Genomic DNA, 23,242 nt, shown 5'->3' with positions numbered 1-23,242 from the left:
GCAACGTATTCTTAGCTTCCCGTCCTTATGTATCTGCTGCAATACTGCACTGCTCACGACTTCGCATTCAGGTACTGCATAGAATATTTGCAACATTTATTTTGAGTTCGAGTTGAGAATTGATGCGGTGCAACAATCTGTTTCTCCCCCTTGAACGTGGTGGTCTAGGATTGGTCCATATCTTCGTCAGTTAAAAAGTTTCTCGCCTGCTTTCCTTTCGAGACAGTGACCATCCGTTTTTGCGTGAGATGTTGCAACTCCCTTTAGTTCAGTACCTTCCTAATATAGCAGTGTCATCAAATGCCAAAGATGTCCCACAGGTTCCTCGGGGCTTTCTCAAGGAGGTCAATGACAGATTTCTTTTCTTGAAAGTTAGATTCAGTCTGGTGTACGTGTTCACTGCGAGTCGAAAAACAATTTCTGCGGCACTAGTGGACTACAGTTTTCCAAATCCTTTGTATCGCGCACCTTATTTAAGCCGACCTTATCAGGATGTACTCAAGCGCGTCCGAAAAATGTGTGTATTTCCTGGAGTAAAAACATTTTTCTCTAAACTAGATTCAGAAACACTCCATGTTAAAACTTGGTTGAATTCGAGGGGCTCCTTTGTGCCATGGTCAACAAACTGTCGACTATGTCCGCGTGCTGAGACCATAGATAATTGTTTCATAGATTGTAAGGATTCGTAATTTTTTGGGCATTCTCCAACGGACGCTTAGAAAGGGCATTGACATCACTCAATATTCAATTAGGTTTCTACCGTTTAAGGTTACGGGTCGTCTTCTCTATGACATGGTCATAGTACTTGGTTTATATAGCCTATGGAGATGTAGACTGTGTGATCGCCATGCCGAAAGCCCGCGATCTACAAAATCCTCCTTTCGCGAAAGTGCTGCCTATGTGAGTAGTGTGTACGCTGCGCAGGAACCTCCACCAGACTGGATTCACTTGTTGGACGCATGTGTGTGTTTGCCCGAATTTTGAGTGAGTGGTTGTGTCCGCTCTGTATTATACCTTCAGTTTTGTTTTCCATGTAATCAAGCAAAAAAAAAACTAAGAGTGGGTGAATCAGTTAGCGTGGTGGACTCGCGACCCGGGGGTCGGTGGTTCGAATCCGCAGCCTGACAAGCAATTTTTGTTTTCACGCGGCTTGAAATTTTCCTACGGCAACACCAACGCCGACACGAGTGAGGCAATACGAGCCTCGCTTGAAAATGAACGCAGTAGGTATGCAAGCTCCCTGTCTTTGACAGGGAGCGTGACATGTTCTATAACCACGGGAACATGCCGTACTTGACGAAACGCTGGCGCCAAATAATCCCTTCGTTAGTAAACCTTCGGAATTAAAGCTAGCTTACGTTACGAGGACACCACTGCTCCTTCTTCGGGGAAGTAATTTAGAAGAAATACAAGTTAAGGAGATAGAACAGTAGTTAGCAGGCGAATTTCTATCTCCCGCCTTAAATAAAGGCCTTAGCTTAGCAGTTTTCCAGTAAGAAGGAAGGCGACCGGATGATAATGATTGTCGGAATATGTGAAATAATATTTGGCTGGAAACGGAGACAGTGTTTTTTAGTAGTTTGAAGCTAATATTATTAATACCGGCAGATGTAGATAACTCAAAGTTCGTAATTAGACCAGAAATACCTTCGACGGTGTTGTTAATGAGTTCCATGTAAGGGTAGTCGGGATCAGGGATAAGGGGTACAGTGGACTGATCCTCCTTCACAAATAATGATGAAAAAAATGTGTTATAAGCGACAGCGCATTCGTGGTCAGCTAGAGGTATATTGTTGGCTCCGTGCGGGGCAATGCGAGATGAGCCATTGTCCGGTGAAATTGTTTTCCAAAACTTTTTTAGGTCCGACTTGAGGAGGAAGGGTCGATCTTGGTTGTAATATTTATCTTTGACAATAGATATAGCAGAGCAGTAAGTTCTTAAAAAGCTCGTGTACTCAACCCAAGCTGTTGGGGTTTGCTTGGCTTTCTGGTATAAGCGTTTTTTCCTATTTCTTAACCTACGAAGACACTTGTTGAACCATTGGTTAGTCCTGCTATTAGATATGGTAATCAATGGAACACACTTGTCAACTAGCGAAGATATTTTGTCTTTGAAAAGAGTCCAGTTTTCATCAACGGGACGTACAGAGAAAGCGGGCATACATTTTTGGCGGAAGAACATTTCAAGATCGCACTTCATATCTTCATTTTTACCTTTATTGTAGTCTCTTATTTTCTTGGATGTACAGCTGACATTTTCAAGGGGTATGTAAAGAGGTATTTGTACTAATTTATGATCATTGAATCTATCGAGGGTGAGTATTTGTCCGAATGTATCACGAGCAGAGGTAAGAATTCATTCTAACAAATTTTGACCCCGAGTAGGTTCGTTAATCATATGAAAAAAGGTAAAATCTAAAGCTAAGTTATTGAAGTCCCTAAATTTTCGAGAGGGAGAAAACAAGGAAGACCAACCAATTAGGGGATAACTAAAATCTCCAAAAATGTATATGTAACCAGAAGGAAATAGCTCCACAGCTGCTTTACTATTGCGAAGTTCATCCACAAACGATTGGCGAAAGTCAGGTGGTCGATAACACACACCTATAAGTACCTCCCTTGATGAGGGTGAGCATGCACACCAAACAATTTCAAAATCGGATTTCGAATCTATTAGAAAGGAAGAAAACTTTTTTTCTATGCCTAGCAGGACGTCTCCTCCCCTTTTAGTTCTACAATTATGTCGGTAAACATTGTAAGAGTTATTATCAGGAAATATTTCAGTATCATTAATTTCGAGGGTAAGCCAGGCTTCTTTTAGGACGCCGATGTCAGAGTTACTATTTTCAAGGAAAGAACAAAGTTGGTCGTGTTTCGGAAGCAAGCTTCTAATGTTTGTAAATTAAATAGATAACGAAAGAGGTAACTGAGACTGCCTGGTGTAAGTTTGACAGCAGTTGTGAGTAGTGCGTGAAGTCGGCCTATGGTTTAGCTATCTTGGTGATTTCATAACAGCGTCTGAAGCAGGATCATACAGATAATAGATGCCGCCCACGCACAGTCCATGAACGTTAAGCTTCAAAGGAACATTTGAAGCTTTGCCGTACTCACGCAACTTCTTGCACACGAGTACACCGGTAACAAGTTCGCTTCACAACGAAAATCTTACACCCGACCTCATCCTCCCTGCAGGTTTGTATTCGAACCGAGTGCCGCCGGCAGCCTTCAGTGACCGAGTCAGACCTGTGCAAGAGCGTGCACCCAAACCAGGCATCGCAGGCCTCGGTACGATTGCAAAATCTCTGGTTCAAAGAGTGCGCCGGAAGAACGGCGTTTGCACTTCACGTGGAGTGAGCGTTGTCTATCGTTTTTTTTTTTATTCAGGGCTGAGACATGTCAAAGGATTTGCGCATCTACAGTTATATCTACAGTACTAAAAAAAGCGTTTTGGCTGCCAAAGGAACGCGTTCATGGATCCTAAACCACTCTTGGACACTGTGCTCAGCCCACTAAGCACGTTTTCGTGAGTCATTGCACAATCACTGCTATTCAACTGAATTGTTAGAGACACACAAGAAAATGTTATTTTTCTACTTCGGCTACCAAGTTCCCTTTGTTTCAAACACACAATGTGCTATGCTACGTCCCACGTGCTTTGGCAAATTGAGTGAACAGGCAAGTCACACACCTGACAGAAGAGGGCACATTTTGGTACAAGAACGAAGAGCGACTGCCATTAGCACAGGAATGAAAATCAATCCATAGTAAAATAAATGTACAGTGAGGCAGCTTCGCCATGATGGCGGGGCCCATCGATCGGAGTCTGGCCCAAGGTGTGCAGTGAGCAGGTTGAGAAGGACAAATTCTTGTGGCTACATTTTGTTCGCTGATAATAGGCGCTTTGACATAGAAATGCTTTCACTGGATCAAGCTCGGCGGTCGCGGTGGCCACGGCAGTATTGGAATAGGGACCCGCCCTGCACTGCTCCCTTCCCCCATTTTTCCTCATCAATAAAGGTTTATTTCTCCTCCTTTCTTAACAGAGCTCCAATTAGCTGGCAATCCGCCATTCCGTAATAGATAACGTATTGCGACGTAGGGATGCATTATGGGCTGTGGAGGATTTCGTTGAAGAGGGTTCTGAATAATTTTGACCTAGTCGTAACTTTACCATTACTAACTGCGTGCAACTAAGTGCCTAGCAACATATTTTACATTGAGTACCTGCGTCGGGTTTTTAAATATAATCTAGTGCTCATCAGCAGAAAATCATGTTCAGTGAAGTGCCACAGTGATGTAGTGCGTGTGCTTTCCGTCAGACGGTTCTCAGGCTCACGATTTGCGTATGCATGCCTAGCTATATTATAACGTTGCTATAACAAACTACTGGGTTATTGTAGTTTGTCTCCATAGACTGAGCTCCATTCGGCCATCAGTTCTTTTTGGACTGCAGAACTCTAACACAATAGTGAACGCTGTTATCAATGGCACGAAGGCTGTTCCTGAAGCGAGCAGTTTAATTATAGTTTGGACACTTTGAATTGTTCCTTTTTTTCCTTCAGGGATACGACGAATGCCAATTCCTGTGTTACGTGAAGCACCGGGCGACGCCCTACCGCTACTGCCGACCACCAGGCACCGCATGTATCAAGGTATTTGCAACAGGCCCGTCTTTTTTTGTGAGCCGAATTTCCACCTCAAACATTACATTAATATTGCTAAAAAAGCTATTTGAAAAGCGAATAGCAATATGAAATAAACCGAAGTGTAATATATGGTGACGCCGTCATGCTGCTTTGTGTCACTTAAAGAAAGCGTAGACGGGGAAATCAAGACGTATATAACAATTTGCTACGAGAATACTGACTCAATTACTGAGGAGTGGAACCACTAGTTATTAAAGCGAAGCTTTCTTTGCCTAACCGCCAGAGGTTAGGCATGGCTCCTACTGCTGGCTCAATGGGTATCTCGTCGGAACTATGTACATTCATAATTAAAGTTTTGAGCTGTGCGGTGCATAAACATAAACTTTGCACAAGAAGACACGTTACATAAGAGCGAAATAAAGGCAACTGTGAGCATCAGATTTAATTGTATAACATCTAGGTAACCACTTCATGAAAGCTTGGCTGCGCATAGATTCCAATATATGAGTTAGAGTTTGATATATTTTTCTACATACACCGTTTGTGCTCTTCTCCCCTTTGAGTGTCTATGTTTTCGAATCTGAAGCTCTAAACGTGTGCTATTTCCATGACAAATACTCATTTTTCGTAATGATTTTTCGTGCGTATTTTGAAACTATTCAGTGGAGCCCTGCAGTGCAAATAGCAGTTTTAACACATAGTAATCGACAAGTTGTTGAGGCGATGGGGAGAGAGGTGAACAAAAAGAAATGCATGGTGGCAAAAAAAATGAGTTTGGTAATCTAGAATAGGGCAGAAGGGGAGGCAGAAGTATACGAATGGAACAGTTCTAGGATTCGAAAGTCAGATGCAACTTTGGCACAATAAGGGCACGTCTTATGACAGGTTGATTTTTCAATGCGACCGAAAGCATGCGACAGAGAAAACTTCAAAGTACTTTACCGTTTCTCTCTCTCTCTCTCTCTCTCTCTATATATATATATATATATATATAAATATATATATATATATATATATATATATATATATATATATATATATATATATATATATATATATATATATATATATATACTTCCCTGTTCCGAAGTGTGTCAAGGATGTGCGCAGCTTCATCGGCCTTTGCTCGTACTTCCGCCGTTTCGTCAAAAATTTCGCGGCCATAGCACGATCACTAACCGAGCTTTTGAAAAAAGACGCCCCTTTCCAGTGGGGCGATAACGAGGCCTCTGCATTCTCGCTTCTCATCGATCTTCTCACACCGCCTCCCGTTCTGGCCCATTTTGATCCTTCTGCGCCTACCGAAGTCCGTACTGATGCCAGCGGTCACGGTATTGGCGCAGTACTGGCACAACGCCAGCGTGGCCACGACCGTGTTATCGCTTACGCCAGCAGGCTCCTCTCACCCGCGGAGCGCAACTATTCCATCACTGAGCGTGAGTGTCTGGCCCTAGTTTGGGCGGTTGCGAAGTTCCGCCCATACTTATATGGCCGACACTTTTCCGTCATCACAGACCATCACGCGCTTTGTTGGTTATGCACATTGAAAGACCCTTCAGGAAGACTTGGTCGCTGGGCCTTACGCCTCCAAGAATATTCGTTCTCTGTCACCTACAAATCTGGCCGACTACACAAGGACGCTGACTGCCTGTCTCGCTACCCGGTAGACGAGCCTGACGACGCCGACAGTAGTACCGCCGACGGCATTTTCTCTGTGTCTGCCTTGGCTCACATCGCCGATGAGCAGTACCGAGACCCATCGCTGCGAGTACTCATCGAGCGTCTGCGCTCTACACCTACCGACGCATCCGTTCGCCGATATATCCTCCAGGGCGGCATTCTGTACCGAAGGAGCTTCCTCCCTGATGGCCCTGATCTTCTTCTTGTCGTGCCAAAACATCTACGACAGACTGTGCTCTTTCAGATGCATGACGCACCCACTGCAGGACATCTTGGCGTAACCCGCACGTACGACCGCGTCCGCCGCCGCTTCTATTGGCCTGGTCTTGCTCGCTCCGTCCGACGCTATGTTGCTGCCTGTGATCCCTGCCAGCGTCGGAAAACGCCTCAGGTGCTACCTTCCGGTCATCTCCAGCCGATCCCCATCCCTGTGGAACCGTTTTTTCGTGTTGGATTAGACCTCCTCGGTCCCTTTCCCACGTCATCCTCTGAGAACAAATGGGTAGCCGTCGCAACTGATTACGCCACCCGATACGCTATCACGTGGGCTCTTCCTACCAGTTGCGCCACTGACGTCGCGGACTTTCTCTTGCGTGACATTATCTTAGTGCATGGCGCCCCGCGACAGCTGCTTACTGACCGTGGTCGTAACTTCCTCTCGAAAGTTATCGCCGACATTGTGCATTCCTGCTCTATTCAACACAAGCTGACTACCTCATACCATCCTCAAACCAATGGCCTGACAGAGCGCTTAAACCGTACTCTTACCGACATGCTGTCCAAGTACGTTTCGAAGGACCACCACGACTGGGACGTTGCCCTTCCTTACGTCACCTTTGCTTACAATTCTTCCCGGCACGACACCGCCGGATTTTCTCCATTTTATCTACTCTACGGTCGCGAACCGACCTTGCCCCTTGACACGGTACTCCCTCCTGCTGCGACCTCAACAACCGAGTATGGGGCTCTTGCATTGCCCAGGGGGCGCTGCGAAAAAGGTGCTAAAAAGCGCCCTCTGCGCTAAAATGGGTCGTACCAAGCTCGGTCGTCTGCTTCGGAAAGCACGTTTACACTATGGACCCGCCACTTTCGGTTGTGTTGTTTCACGGCCTGCAGCGAATATCGGGCGCCGAAGATTTTTTCAGGGGTGGCACGCTGCGTAAAGGCAAGAAATTATGCAGTGCCGAATACGTGTACGCCGTTCAAGAATTGGGCGGCGAAGTTTTAGCACCGTGTCAATCGCAAGTGAAGCGAGTCGCGTACGAAGTGGAACTTCAGGTAAGGTTTGCACGCTAGCTGCTAGATTCAGGCGCACAAACGCGAGGAAATGCTTGCTATAAATGAATCCACAGCGGCGATAAGCAGACATCATGTGTACGGAACTGCTCGAGCGCACGATCGTACGCGCCGCGACGGCAGCGGTCTTTCGACATGCCGCGAAACGGCGGGCCTCCTGCAATCTTTGTTGACTGCATGCCGCTAAACAAGTAGTTATGCCTGCGTTGTAGTAGCGGCCATCTGTCCTTTAATTTATGCGAAGCATATTACGAGGGCTCAACCCAGCTCCTCAGGCGCGGCGGTGACCATGAAATCACGTGACACCGTGACGTCACGATAGGAGAAGTGGCTTTGGCTCAACTCTTGCAAGACGGGCTGGGTGGGAATCGAACCAGGGTCTCCGGAGTGTGGGACGGAGACGCTACCACTGAGCCACGAGTACAACGCTTCAAAGCGGTACAAAAGCGCCTCTAGTGAATGCGGTGTTGCCTTAGAAACGCGCTGTTTCTAAGGCGTGCGTCTCTTGCTCAGGCGCACATTTCGTTGCCGCGCCGAACGCTGCTTTGCTCGACGCTCACCGCGTCCAATGCGGGGCGCGTAGTCGCTGCCCTGTAGCCCATTGTCTTACACCCCTTGGCGGGTCGACGGGAACGCTGTCGCGTTCCACTCTTGAAGGCGAAGAAGTAATGCATGAGTTGTTTCTTCGTCTAGCCGAACCAAATATAGCCAAGCAACAGCAGTTCACCAGGCTAAACAGTGGTTCAACAACTAAAATAAAGGCTAGTATGCTTCGCATCCTGGGCTTAACCTTACCTAAGCCACAGCCATTTTTTAGTAACTGGTAATAACTGATGCAATGCATATGAGCTCGCACGTACGTGCGAATCGCGCTGCAGCGCGAGCTCGTACGCCGCTCGCTTGATGTAGGTTTTAATGACAGCGCTCGAACATCGATGTGCTGCAATCAATACTGCCTTGCTGCGTTGCCTCAACGTGCTGGCTTGAGATCAAGGATGAGCGCATTTAACTCTCTTAACCTGTGCTGCTCGTAGTGGAGTAGTGAATTGTCATCGAATGAGCCCGACCATTTGTGCTCATTTGCACACGCCTGGTCACTTCACCACTTCGCATCGGTCGAATTGTTAATTGTCGCTGTGGCCGGGTCTCGAATCGTGAATTACCAGCCATGCCTGCTGCTATGTCGGTCTGCTGTCGGGACTGTAGGTGCAAAAGACCGAACATTAGAACGCAAATAATCAAGCAAGCTTCAAGACAGGCGAAGCAGTCAGCATGGCGCGAAGTTTCGCTTACTCAGCGCGACGAACTGCAGCTATGCAGCGCGCCCGACGCTCCACTTCGTGAGGCCTTGAAGGAAAGCGGCAGAATATGATGTTGGGATTCAGGCCTTCTTGTTCATGGCAGCACACGAGGCAGAAGTAATGACGGTGACGCCTTCTCGAGTCTGGGCTAGGTCTCTCCGGATCGGCGCCACCGATTCCGTCTGCTCCCAGCATTGCGTCCCACGGCACACGGAGAGCCCGTTTTCGTTAAACTATAGGCTGCGGCGAGCTCGCAGCGTGGTCGGCATGGTCTGCGAGAAGTGATGAGCCTTTTTGCACTCGCAACAAGGCAGAAAAAAGTGCGAATCGACGCAAAACTCGGCCTAGAAACGTGCTTCGCCACAGCCAGGGCTCAATACGACCCAAGCTGGTACGACCCAGATGTCGTTTCTCGCGCCGCCACCAGGCGCCGCTACTATACCTCAAACTCCAGCGCAAGACGCCCATGCGCGCGACGCCATCGCCCTCGCCGATCATGCACGCCAGCTTGCCCGTGCTCGACTGACGGACTCGCAAACCACGCAGCAGCGTCAGTACAACGCCCGCCACCGTGACGTACAGTTTTCGCCTGGTGCACTCGTGCTCCTGTGGTCGCCCTGTCGTCACGTTGGACTTTCCGAAAAGCTCCTTTCGCGATACACAGGGCCCTACCGCGTGCTGCGCCAGGTGACGCCTGTGACTTATGAAATTGCTCCTGTGAGCTCAACCTCGTCATCTACTCTGGCGTCTAGTGATGTCGTGCACGTCAGTAGGCTCAAGAGCTCCGACACTGCTTCAGAGTCCAGCCTTTAGTCGCTCCGGGACGGCGCTTTTGCCGCCGGGGGTAGTGCTACGGGGTAGTATTCCCAATGAAGAGCCGAGCAGGAAGAAGAAGACGACGATTGGAAGCTAGCGCGGGCTGTTGCCTCTTGGTCAACTGCGGCGTATAGCCTTGTAAATATACTTGTAAATAGCTTTTCGTCGGTGTCTTCCTACGTAACAATATATTGTCACGTGGTAGTGACGGTGAAGAAAGCAACAATACGGTGGAATACAAAACTAGCTTTCATTGGGCGAACCTGTGCCCACGAAAACAGGCTACACTTATAGCACAACGATAGCGGCGAACACGGTCGGCGATGGAAATCTGATCAGCGGGCCAAGCGAGATGGCTTTTATAGAGCAGTCGCCGAATGTTCCAGACTAATCGTTCGGACCCGCGTGCCTTCCACAAAGTTCTACACCATTCGCGTCAGATGATGAAATCAGATAACATAAGGTTCGGCGACAACAGACAGCGGATAGAAGCATCGATAACTTTCCAGAAACTTTGGATACATGCAGCCGCGTCCCACGATGTGCGATTACATTTGTGAGGCCGCGAAACGTGGTTGCCCGATAAAGTACACGAGTGAATATATATATATATATATATATATATACAAAACATAAAGAAAGGGAGTTAACCGAGGAGTCTGATATTTAATAACAAGCCAACAAAGACACCAAGGACAACATAGGGCTAATTACTTGTACTTACTAATTTACTGAAAGAAATAATAAGGTAATGAAAATGAAAAGTGGGTGAAAGAACAACTTGCCGCAGATGGGGAACAATCCCACGGCATTGCATTACGCGTGCGATGCTCTTGCCATTTTATATATATAGAAGTAAACGATAGGGCAGGGCGTTAACCGAATGGCCCAATTTTTATTAGTCATAGCATAAGAAACAGCAAACCAAGCACAAGATAGGGGAAATTACTTGTACTTACTAGTTGACTTAAAGAAGTGATAAATTATAACCAATGAAAGGGAATGAAAAAACGATTTGCCGCATGTGTGGAACGATCTCACGTCTTCGCATCACGCGTGCAGTGCTCTAACCAATTGAGCTACCACCGCGCCGTTTGCTCATCTACTTTCTTGGGTATTTATGGTTTGACTACTAGAACTAACTTTGGGTGTGCATAAATAAATGAATAAATAAAGAAATAAAGAAGTAAATAAAGAAATATTCACACATATATATATATATATATATATATATATATATATATATATATATATATATATATATATATATATATATATATATATATATATATGCCAGGGTAGGCAAGAAGCAGGCTGGAGATAAGTCAGTGGGGGAATATGACGTAGGTTATAGGAATAGCAGGGGAGAGTTATTAGTAGAGTTTGCGGAACAGAATAATTTGCAGATAATGAATGCCTTCTCCGGCAAGCGGAAAAGCCGGAAGTTGACGTGGAGGAGCCCGAATAGCGAGACTAGAAATGGAATAGACCTCATAGTCTGGCGCTAACCCTGGCTTCACACAAGATGTGGACGTGCTTGGCAAGGGGCGCTGCAGGGACCATAGGATGGTAAGATATGGAGTTAGCCCAGGCTTGAGGAGGGAACGGAAGAAACTGATACATAAGAAGCCAATAAATGAGTTAGCGGTAAGAGGGAAAATATAGAAATTCCGGATCAAGCTACAGAACAGGTATTCGGCTTTAACTCAGGAAGAGGACCTTAGTGTTGAAGCGATGAAGGGCAATCTTATGGTTATGGGCATCATTAAGGAGTGTGCAATAGAATTCGGTGATAACTTCGTTAGACAAGATACCGGTAAGCTGTCGCAGGAGGCGATGGATCTGATTGAGAAATGCCGATCTATGAAGCCTAACCTAACCCTACAGCTAGAATAGAACTGGCAGAACTTTCCAAGTTAATCAACAAGTGTAAGTTAGCTGACATAAGGAAGTATAATGTAGATAGAATTGAGCATGGTCTCAGGAATGGAGGACGCCTAAACACAGTGAAGAAGAAACTAGGAATAGGCAAGAATCAGATTTATGCGCCAAGAGACGAAGCCGACAATATCATTACTTATATGCATAAGCTATTTCAAGTGGCTGAGGAGTTCCATAGAGATTTATACAGTACCAGTCGCACCCACGACAACCTTGGAAGAGGGAATAGTCTAGAGGAATTTGCTACCCACAAGTAACGCCGGAAGTAGTAAATAAAGCCTTGAGAGCTATGCAAAGGGGGAAGGCAGCTGGGGAGGATCAGGTAACAGCAGATTTGTAGAAGGATGGTGGGCATATTCTTCTAGAAAAACTGGCCACCCTATATACGCAATGCCTCTTGACCTCGGACGTACTGAAATCTTGGAAGAACGCTAACATACTCCTAACACATAAAAAGGGGGACGCGAAAGACTTGAAAAATTATAGACCGATCAGCTTACTGTCTGTTGGCTACAAAGTATTTACTAAGGTAATCGCAAATAGAATCAGGACCACTTTAGACTTCTGTCAACCAATAAAGCAGGCAGGATTCCGTAAAGGCTACTCAACAATAGACCATATTCACACTATCAATTAGATGATAGAGAAATGTGCGGAATATAACGAACCCTTATATATAGCTTCCGTTGATTACGAGAAAGCGTTTGATTCAGTCGAAACCTGAGCAGTCATGCAGACATTACGGAATCAGGGTGTAGACGAGCCCTATGTAAAAATACTGAAAGATATCTATAGCGGCTCCAAAGCCACCGTAGTCCTCCATAGAGAAAGCAACAAAATCCCAATAAAGAAGGGCGTCACGCAGGGAGGTGCGATCTCTCCAATGCTATTCACAGCGTGTTTACAGGAGGTATTCACAGACCTAGATTGGGAAGAATTGGGGATAAATGTTAATGGAGAATACCTTAGTAACTTGCGATTCGCTGATGATATTACCTTGCTTGTAACTCAGGGGACCAATTGTAATGCATGCTCACTGACCTGGACAGGCAAAGTAGAAGGGTGGGTCAAAAAATTAATCTGCAGATGACTAAAGTAATGCTTAACAGTCTCGGAAGAGAACAGCAGTTTACGATAGGTAGCGAGGCACTGGAAGTGGTAAGGGAATACATCTGCTTAGGGCAGGTAGTGACCGCGAATCCGGATAATGAGACTAAAGTAACCAGTGGAATAAAAATGGGCTGGGGTGCGTTTGACAGGCATTCTCAGATCTTGAACAGCACGTTGTCATTATCCCTGAAGAGAAAAGTGCATAACAGCTGTGTCTTACCAGTACTCACCTCCTGGGCAGAAACCTGGAGGCTTACGAAAAGGGTTCTACTTAAATTGAGGACGACGCAACGAGCTATGGAAAGAAGAATGATGGGTGTGACGTTAATGGGGGGTAAGAAGAGACCAGATTGGGGTGAGAGAACAAACGCGAGGTAATGACGTCTTAGCTGAAATCAAGAAAAGGAAATATGGATGGGTAGGGCATGTAATGAGGAGGGAAGATAACCGATGGTCATTAAGGGTTACGGACTGGATTCTTTTTTTTGCGATGAAGGCTTGCCCTTAAGGCATAATTCTTGGAGCGTCTATGTGTATTATATGTGTGCTGTGAGGCCTGTGTTGTGTATGAATTGAAGCAGTGTTTTGTGAAATTTGTTGTCATGTATCCAGCGGTCATAGCTGGTTGTCACACTGTAGCGGAGGCCGGCTTGCAGTAGGAGACGCGAGCGTTCCCATTGTACACCCGTACATGTCCATATTAGGTGGTATGCATCTGATTCCACCACAGGAACGGAGCTGTATGGACATGTAGCAGCCAGTGGTAAATGCGACCAGTTCCACCTATAGACAACAGCCGGTGTAAGGGCCACCCCGGCCCGAAGCCTCCTAAGCACAACTTCCTCCGGCCTAGTAAGGTGAAGGGGGAGGGAGCAGACACACGGTGGGATAAGAGCGCGTGTGTCCTGCCGGAGAACATTTTTACGGGCTTGCAGCGAGTTACGGGGTTGGGGTGGGAGGGGAATAGGTGGACGATCAGGATTAGGAGGGCAATGTGCCTGCTGGTCAGCAGAAATGTTGTGAGGGTTCGCTGAATGGCCTTGAATCCAGTGTACCTTGACGCAAGTAGCTGTCTTACTATTCACAGTGTGTATTCTCTCGCAGATTTCCATCGCCTTATCAACCTTTTTGAGTTCCTGAATAACCACTAAAGAATCCGTGAAGATATCTAGTTTCTTGATGGTAGCAGCTTAGATGTCGCATCTTGCACAGCGTCGTGGATGGCTTGAAGTTCCATTACTAGAGCGCTGGTTTCCGTAGATAAATAGCGCTGGTGGCCGCTGATGAAAATATGCGTAGTACTCAGGAATGATGTCCTTCCGCCGTCTGGGAGACTGGCAGCATCCGCATAGACTTTGCAGGTGTTAACGCATGATGCATCGACGATGTTGTGTTCGTCAATAGTACCTGTTGTATCGCTGCGTCGTAACTTCGTTGGCTTATTAGTTGTGATGCTGGTGAATTCCCAGGGAGGCGTTGGATAGGGCTGATTGTCAATCCGAGAGCCGCGGTGAAAATGAGCATGCAACGCAGCGACAGCCGGAATAAGTAACTTTTTTATTTCACGTGCTTTTTCACGTTGCAAAATTAGCTCTGCAATTGTGTTGAGCTGGGCATGTTCCTGTAAGGTTGGTATCGGAGTGATGCGGGGCGGTGATATGATTGTGCGCATAGCATCGCGATTAATCGTCTCCAACTGTGCCAGCTGTGCCAAAGTCAGCCGTTGAAATTGTGCTTGATATAAAATTCGTGGCTGCAAGACTGCACGCACCAACCGTCGAGCTACGTCAGTACAAGCTCCAGCTGCTTTTGCTGCAATGCGACGAATAAGGTGAAGTGTTTTTGTCGAACTCTGTCTGGTTTTACGGAGCCAGTGTGCACCACTGCCGGATTGGTGAATATCGAGACCCAGTATGCGGACCTCAGAAGCCTCAGGGATTGTCAGTGCACCGAGTCTAAATGTAAAGGGGTGCTGCGTGATTCTTGTGCGTCCTTTATTGTTGGCCACCACAACATAGCTTGATTTTTGGGCGGAAATGTCCAACCCTGCTTTCCGAGCGTAGTTGTTCAGCACATCAAGGGCTTCTTGAAGCTGTTGAGTTTGTCTAGGTATATCTTTATGCACGGACCACAAAGTGACGTCATCCGCATAGATTAAGAACCTCCCATCTGGAATCCGATGTAGTTGCCAGGCCAGAGGTATTAGAGCAACGTTGAAGAGAAGAGGAGTCAGAACCGAACCTTGTGGGACTCCTCTGTTCGATGTGAAGTATCCTTCTTGCCTTCCATCTGCTCTAATCGCAAATGTGCGATTCTGAAGGAATGAGTAGATGAATCTTATCACCCGCGGTGGAAATCCCAGGTCGATGAGGTTGGCTATAATGATTTCATGGTCTATATATTGTCATAAGCTTTCGTTATGTCTGTTGCTACTACCGTGCGCACAGCGTGACTGTGTGGAGAAACCTGTAAAACATCGTCTGATAACACAGAAAGTCCATCTTCAGTTCCCAAGTAAGAACGGAATCCAATTTGAGCAGGATGATATTTATCGTGGCGTTCAAGCCACCCACCAGGAAACTCGTGTGGCCAGCATCTTTTCAGCGAGTTTGCAGACAGTTGAGCTTAGTGAAATTGGGCGTAAAGACTGCAGGCTATTTGGAGACTTTCCGGGTTTCGGAATCGCGACAACAATTGAATGCTTCCAATCAGGTGGAATGTTTCCAGTTTCCCATACTTTATTAATAGGCTGGAGAAGTGCGTCGAGAGCTGCTCCTTCCATGTTTTTGAAAACCTCATAAGGAATACCATCGGGACCAGGTGTTGTTCGTTGCTTCGAAGTTTCAATCGCCGCTATTAGTTCGGCCATGCTGAAAGGGCTGGAGATATCGGATTTGGAGGTTGTGTCAGACTCATCAATTTTTGGGCAGTTTATAGGTGACGCTTGATCGTATTTCGGGAAAAACGCTCTAGCAGCATGTTCTGCAAAATTGATGCGGCGAACTCTGCATCGCTAACTTAACGCTCGCTGCAGGGTCAGGTTGCTTATGATCGCGTTCCATTGACCGGAACGTACGCCAAAGTGCTCTGTTTCCAATGCCCGATCCAAGATTCTCGCACCACTCATACCATCGTCGTCGAGAAAGTTGTTTTTCGCGCTGTCGCGCCTTCGCCGCTATATGCTTAGCACGTGCACGGCTACCTGGTGCATCGGGATTCCTCGACGCATAAAATTCTGCCTGACGTCGCTTTGCCCAAAGATGCAAAAGGGTGAGGTCCGGTTGAGGTTGTTCCTCGTCAACTGTGTTTACAGTGGTGTTCCTCCGTAGCAGTTCTTTCAAAGCGGGAAGAATTTCTGAGGGCTCTGAGGGTACTTTATCAATCGATGATTCCCGAAACTTATCCCAATGCGTGACTGTTACTCGTCGTCGACTTTTCTTTATGCACGTTCTGTGCAAACCAATCATTATTGGCATATGATCACTGACCCATGTATCTGGTTCCACCCGCCACTGCGGCATTCCAGGACCCAACCACCACGTGAGGTCCGGAGCGTTTGTTCTAGATACTGCGGGTACAGCACAGGTAGCCACAGCATGATGGTTCAGCAGTGTAAAAGTGGCATCGCTCATGATGTTTTTAACCTGGTATCCTCTTCGGGAGTTGTACTTGTACCCCCATTCTGTATGTGGGGCATTGAAGTCTCCACCCACGAGAATAGGAATTCCCGGGTACGTAGACCGGAGATGGGCTATCCACCCCAAGTTCAAACGTGTGCGCTGCGGTCTGGCGTAGAATGACACTAGAATGACAGGAGTCTTCACTGGTCATGTCACGACCCAGACAACTTCTTGATTACCACTACACCATGGCTCCAGGTCAATTACTGTGAGAGCAATATGCGATGACATATAAACTGCAGCTTTTCCCGGAGCTGAAGCCATTGTTGTAGCACGTCTCTCTCTAATAGATGGATTATGGTACCCATTAAAATTGGATAGGGAGCATAGATTATTATGCTCTTGAAGAAGCAGTGCCCACATATGTAGCTTATTGTATTGAAGCTTGGTTTTAATGTCTCCTAACTTGGAGTTTAGGCCCCGACAATTCCACTGTAGAATTCCATCCTGTGACAGCTGCTGCAGAGAATTAGCCATGATGCAGGCAATTCTGAATGAGCAACGTTAGTTGAGCAAGTTGATCTAAAACTGCTGTCCAAACAGCTTGGTTGACCTGTGGCGCCGGACGGGATCCAGGCGTAACGGTGGCATTAGCAGTGGTTGATGCGTCACGTGTCGGTCCTGTTTTCGGACGACGGAGAATTACCAATTCTTTATGTTTGCGTAGTCGCTCAATCTCTCTGGCCAGTGCGTCTATCCGAGCGTCAATGTCATCATGGTCATCATCTGACTGATGCAGAGGTTCCGGTAAGTTCTGTTTCTTTGTCTGCGACTGCTTGCCACGTTTAAGAACAGAAGAATACAGTTGTGTTTCTGGGGCTTTTTCTTCTTCTGCCAGGATCATCTCTGGCTCTTCTGCAAGAACCTCATAACGATTGTGTGTTGTTACTATAGTCGTTTTTGGTATAGCCTTTCGTGTCCGTATTGTGGCCTTCTGTTTAGTCGGACAATTTGTGCTTCTCAAATCGTGCTCATGAGGTATACATAAGCCACATCGATATCGTGGTTGGCCTTCTGGTGTGAGCTTTTCTGGATCAATAGCACGCTGTCGGCAAAATGCCTGCATGTGTCCACGTTGAAAGCAGCGGTAGCAGAATATTGCTCGATGGAGGTAGGGTTTAGGTCGCAATATGCAACCATAGTAATAAAACCGTTCTGGGATACATTGAGGGCCCTGCACCGTCACAAAGCATGTACGGCTTTTGCCCATGAATCTAGCTGCGAGCACCCTGTGTGTCGTGGAGGTCAATTCACGACATATTATCTCAGGGGTGTCTTCTGGGTCAATGCCATAGACAACACACCTCTGTATATTAGGGCCCGATGCAAAGTAGCACTGCACAGGCAGGTGTTGATCTTCTGACAGCGGGATGGAAGTTAAAGTGCACATTTTCTGCACATCACTGAGAGATGCAGAGTGCACAGTGATCAAGTTGGTAGATTTATATGCTGCGAACCCTTTGTATCCGGTGGTTTCAAGAGATTGGTCGATGACCCTTTGGACATATTTTGTGGCTACTGAAGTTATGTCGTAGCATGAAAGGGGCCGTATATGAACTCGATATGATTGAGAAGGGGTGGGCGTTGGGTAAGACTGAGAGGGAGCGGGCGTAGGGGAGGCCGTGGAGGAATAGTCTGGGGTGGCCCTTACCTTTTTTGCCGGTTGCTCCGATGCGATGGCGTCTTGTTGAAGCACGTTGATAGGGGGACTTCGCTTGGCTGCATTCGTCGAACCGCCAGACGGCTGCACGTCCATAGGGTCACCAGTGTCCATCGGCACGACTGCGGATAGGTTCACATTCACATCACGAAGAGGACTGTCCTTCGGTGTTGCATCTTGGGTATTCGAGCTATCGGATGCACACTTCGGCTGCATAGTTGGCATGGATGTTGTCACGCGCAGCAGTCCAGGGGAAGGTACAGATGAGGAGCTCACATCTGGCAAAAACTTTTCTTCTTCGTCGGGCGAGCGCGGCGGCTCGGCCGCACTAAGCTTGAGCGCCAGCCGTGCTTGTTTTGAGTCTATCAGACGAGCAGGATCAGTAAGACAAGGCAAAGAGGAGTCCTCGCCAGAGTCCACAGGTCCCCATAGGCTTCCGATGAGCTTCGTATCCGGATAAGCGCGAGATTTTCTTTGCTGTCGAGCAATTTCCAAGGAACACAAGGAAACCACGTATGAGGGGGCGGCAGAAAGTTAGGTGGGCGGATGAGAGTAAGACGTTTGGAGGGGCAGCATGGCCACAATTAGTACATGACCTGGGTTGTTGGAAAAGTATGGCAGAGGCCTTTGCCTTGCAGTGGGCATAGCCAGGCTGATGATATATATACATATATATAGATATATGTTGTGGGGCTTCGGGCTAACGTGCCCGGACCCGGCTAGCTAAGGTCTAAGGAGACACGTGGCTCGTCCCCACTCCGCAGCACACGCAAAGGGGCGCCGCGGCGGGTTCGCTGACTCACCGGCAAGGCGAAGAGACGACTCCAGCCGTGGCACCAACGAATGGGGGTTTATTCCCTGCTATATGCAAAATACGAGTACAATACAGGAATACGGCACTGAGGTGGCAGTCGCAGACTACGGGGGAAAGCTCCCGGGAAGTCTGCTCCGCCACGCTGGCTCTTCCGAGCAGGTTCGCCACACAAAAAGGGGCCGCCTTGCTCAGAGGGGCGCGGGACCAAGAGGGTCCGCACGTCCGACAGCCAAGAGCACCGAAAGTCCATCTGTCCGGGCGAAAGCGCCCGCGCACCTCCGATGCTGAAGGAGAGAGAAGCCGAAGAGAGGGCGAGAGGGGCCCGCTCCTCAGGCACTGTTCTTACGCGCGGCGCACGGCGTAACGTGAGCCGCGCGCGCGAGCAGCAGGCTCCGCGTCGCGCCGGCGCCCGCGGCCGCGGGGAATGTACGCTATCCAAAATAAGGCTTGGAACTGCGTGTCCCCAGCGATCGCGCGGCCGAATGGCCCAAGTCGCGCGTGAACAGGAGACAGGGGTCCCAAAAGGGGTCCCCACATCCCCCCCCTCTCCTGAAGACTCGGGCCGGCCCATGAGGGAAACGACCTGAATCAATGGCAAAGCTGACGTCTGACCTGTTTTATTTTCTCAAGCGAAAATATCGAAGTCAAGATTCTCGCTCGCAGGGTCGGTGCCTCCGGCTTCCGGAGAAAGGACGGAGTTGTGGAGGGGCGCCAGCGCCGTCGCCTGCTGCACAGCTGCCGCGATGGTCGCCGCGAACACATGGTCCGAAGCAAGAGCGCCGACAACGGAACGCAGCAGGGCCGGGTTGACGTCCGGGTCCGTGTTCTGCAGCACCTGTGGGGCTGGATGCGTCCCGGGCTCCTCGGCAGCTGGCTCCGTCCCCTTCACGTGAAGCTTGTGTACCGTGCTGGAGTCATGGGCAGCACACAGCCGCAGCACACCGCACACGCCGCAGTACACTGCCGAAGGGTCAGAGGCCATGACGGCTCCACCCGAGGCCTCGACCATGGCTGATAGCGTGCGGCCGCGGAAAATGCGTGGTATCTCTCGTCCGCTTATGTGGTTCTCCCCCTTTCTTTGCTCCTTCCACCGTTTCGTCGACACGAAGCAAAGTGGTGCTTCGGAACCGGATTGGAAGGCCCAGGTAGCGACATGGCGGCGTGGAGGCAAACGGGGAGCTGGCTGTGGAGACACCGGCAACGACCGCACCTGGAAGAATGCGGAGGTGGTGACAGCGCCAGCTTGCACCACGGGTCGTGCTGTGGTCTCAGGAGCGAGTGCGGCCGCAGTGGCTTCTCGAACGGCTTGCGACTGGAGGCGCCCGCGGCGGCGGCGACGGCTCCCGTGAGACCTGGGCGAGTCGGTCGTCGTCCTCGAGGCGTGCTGCGACGGCTTCATTGTTGGCGTCCGTCTGGCACCACACTGACAATCAACACTTCACACAGCTAATCCGCACTCCGATTATAATAACACTACAAGCAAATCTCACCCTCCGCTGACAATGTTCACACACAGAACCCGAAGCTCACACTGCATCCGTCAGCTTGCCAATCACACATCGTTCTGGCGCATTCACCTTTGCAGGCGGCTGCCAGAGGGAAGGAGGAGGCTCACGGAAAGGGGCTTATTGGGCTTATGGTAGCCTCATGCATCCCTCCGGCCAGCGCTGAAACGCTCACCGTGCCTTTCATGGCACTCGAGCGCCACTGGAGGATAAAGTTCACCGGGCGCGAGCAGTAAGGCAACGGCTAGGTCGGCTTTCACAGCTCACGCCGGCGGGCTCACGGATCACTTTGGTTCACCACGGCCCTCAGCAGAAGCTGCGCACTACGAAAAAGCGTCTTATTCGGCTAATGAGTGCCTTTTTTCCGCTTTAACGCGTGCATTCTCGCTCTAGTCACACCTCTCCGCTTGCCAGCTCGGCGGGAAATAAGGTCCTTCTGCCTACCAGCGAGAAGCGGCGACTAAGAGCGTTTTCGCAAGTTATACCGGCGAGTGCGTGGATTGAGATCCGCCGTCTTGCTCAGTTGCGCTTGCTGTGTCTCTTCCTCTTCCCAGTTGCTGCTCCTGGCAACGAAAGGTTTGAGGTCAGAAACGTTCACTGGACCGCCGGATAGTCTACCGTTTGAGTCCACCAGCTTATACACAAGAGGCGACATTTTGGTCTCCACTCGGTATGGGCCCGACCACTTGGCCGACAGAGAGGCTGAGATGCCCTTTGTTGCGTCACTCAGCACATGATTGCGCCTGAGGACGAGGTCACCTACTTGATAACGTACCTCTCTATGCGACCGGTCGTATTGTGCTTTTTGTCCAGCGCGTGCTTTCGCCAGGTTGGTGCGGGCATGAGAAAGGGCCTCGCTCATCCTAGCGCGCACTTGCACCGCGTAGTCGGAGAGACCCGACGCAACGGCGCTCGCCCCGCTGCCGGTTCGCAGAACGCGATCCATAGGGTTTGGCAGCTCTCTCCCGAAATTGAGGAAAGTGGGCGTGTACCCAGTCGAATGGTTCACCGATGTGCGCAAAGAGAAGCCTATCTCGCGGAGACAGGCATCCCAGTCCCTGTGTTGTTGGGCAAAGGCCGCGAGCAAGGGCTTCACATTTCGGTTCATCCGCTCGGTGGGATTGGCCTGAGGATGATAAGTCGTTGTTTTGCGGTGCTTTATGCTAAAGGCTGCACAGACATCGACGAACACCTTGGCCGTGAAATAGGACGCGTTGTCCGTGATCAATTCCGCCGGAAAGCCAAAGCGGGTGAATACCTCGAGCAACTTGTCCCATATGACGCGTGCCGTTAGCTTCCGAAGGGGAAATAGTCCCACCCACTTCGTGAAATGATCCGTGACGGCCAGAAGGAATGTGTGACCTTGCCGGCTTCTTGGGAAAGGTCCCATAACGTCACAGGCCGCGATTTGCCAGGGTAGCTGGCTGTCGGTCGGCTGCATGAGGCCGGGGGGTTTGCCACCATGGGGCTTCACACTCTGACACACGCGGCACGAGCGAGAATAATGAAGTACATCACGCTTCATGCCTGGCCAGGTTGCGGAGCGGCACAACTTAAGATAAGTCTTACGGCCACTCGCGTGTCCGGCCAACCGCGAGTCATGGAAATAGCTCAACGTGGCCCTACGTAGACTGCGGGGGATCACCACCTTAAAGGACTCATTAGGAGCCTCTTCAGATGGGAGATAGCGCAGGAGCATTCCATCAGCATCCAGCAGATACGAATCCAACGTGCCTGCAGCAATACCAGCTGCGTCGCACCCGGCGCCAACAGCAATACCAGCTGTCAATTTGCGTCCATCGGCGTTGCCTCCTCGCTCCCTTCCGGAGCTGTGCTCTTTTTCGAGCTCGTCAGCCATTTGCTGACAAAATGGGTCTTTCCGCTGAGCTTCCAGCAGCTCCCGTCTGCTGAATGTGATACCCACGGACGTTACAGGGTCCACCAGGTACGCATTTTCGCCCGGCGACGGCGGCTTATAGGCCGCACAGCCGCCTGAACTCGCTCCTTCCGTGCCATTGGAGACAAGGGCTCCGGCTTCGTTCAGAAGCGTTGTCGCGGAGGGGTGCCGGTCAAAGGTGTCCGGGTCTGAAACGGGGGCGTGCGACAAGGCGTCGGCCACCACGTTTGTGCTCCCATTCCGGTAGCGAACAACAAAGTTGTAGCGCTGTAACGTCAATGCCCCGAGCGCGAGGCGGCCTGAGGGCTCGTGCAAGCGCTTCAGCCAGGTGAGCGCCATGTGATCCGTTTCGACAACAAAAGGCACTCCGTCGACGTAGTGATCGAACTTACGCAGAGCGAACACTATCGCTAGACACTCACGTTCGGTCACGGAATAGTTACGCTCTGCGGACGTCAACGACCGGCTGGCAACGGCCACTGGCCGAAGAACGTCCTCATGTTCTTGGAGCAGGACTGCACCTATACCCAGGTCGCTCGCGTCAGCTTGGACTACGAACTCCCTGTTCAGGTCGGGCAGCTTCAGCTCGGCTGCGTCCACAAGAGCTTTAGCGAGAGCCCTGAAGGCATCATCTTGTTCCGGACCCCAGCTCCAGCTTGTAGACTTCCTCAATAGCGAGGTCAAGGGAGCCTATAGAGCGGCGCAGTTGGGCACAAATTGGCGGTAGTAATTCACCATGCCCAAAAAGCGTCTGAGGGCCTGAATGTTCGCCGGTGTTGGGTACTCGAGGATAGCTCGGACCTTGTCCTCGCTCGGCAAAACACGGCCTCGCTCTATTGTAACGCCCAGCAGTGAGACACGGGTTTCTGCGATCTGAGCTTTCTTCGGGTTCAGAG

General features: G+C 49.4%; 1 protein-coding gene across 5 annotated transcripts in view; it reads left to right on the top strand.

Moving 5' to 3' along the window:
• The window catches only part of LOC135897587 (uncharacterized), a 253,823-nt gene that overhangs the window by 189,007 nt on the left and 41,574 nt on the right, over window positions 1–23,242 (top strand). For 3 of the 5 annotated variants that reach the window (XM_065426267.2, XM_065426266.1, XM_065426268.1), the window contains exons 5-6: window positions 3,193–3,285; window positions 4,563–4,652. In XM_065426267.2, the coding sequence (XP_065282339.1) occupies window positions 3,193–3,285; window positions 4,563–4,652 (183 nt within the window). The remainder of the gene's footprint in view (window positions 1–3,192; window positions 3,286–4,562; window positions 4,653–23,242) is intronic. The other 2 variants (XM_065426269.1, XM_065426270.1) reach the window with 1 other exon arrangement.

Source organism: Dermacentor albipictus, unplaced genomic scaffold (genome assembly GCF_038994185.2).
Source record: "Dermacentor albipictus isolate Rhodes 1998 colony unplaced genomic scaffold, USDA_Dalb.pri_finalv2 scaffold_28, whole genome shotgun sequence".
Classification (NCBI taxonomy): Eukaryota; Metazoa; Arthropoda; class Arachnida; order Ixodida; family Ixodidae; genus Dermacentor; species Dermacentor albipictus.
This window is presented reverse-complemented; position numbering and strand designations above follow the sequence as displayed.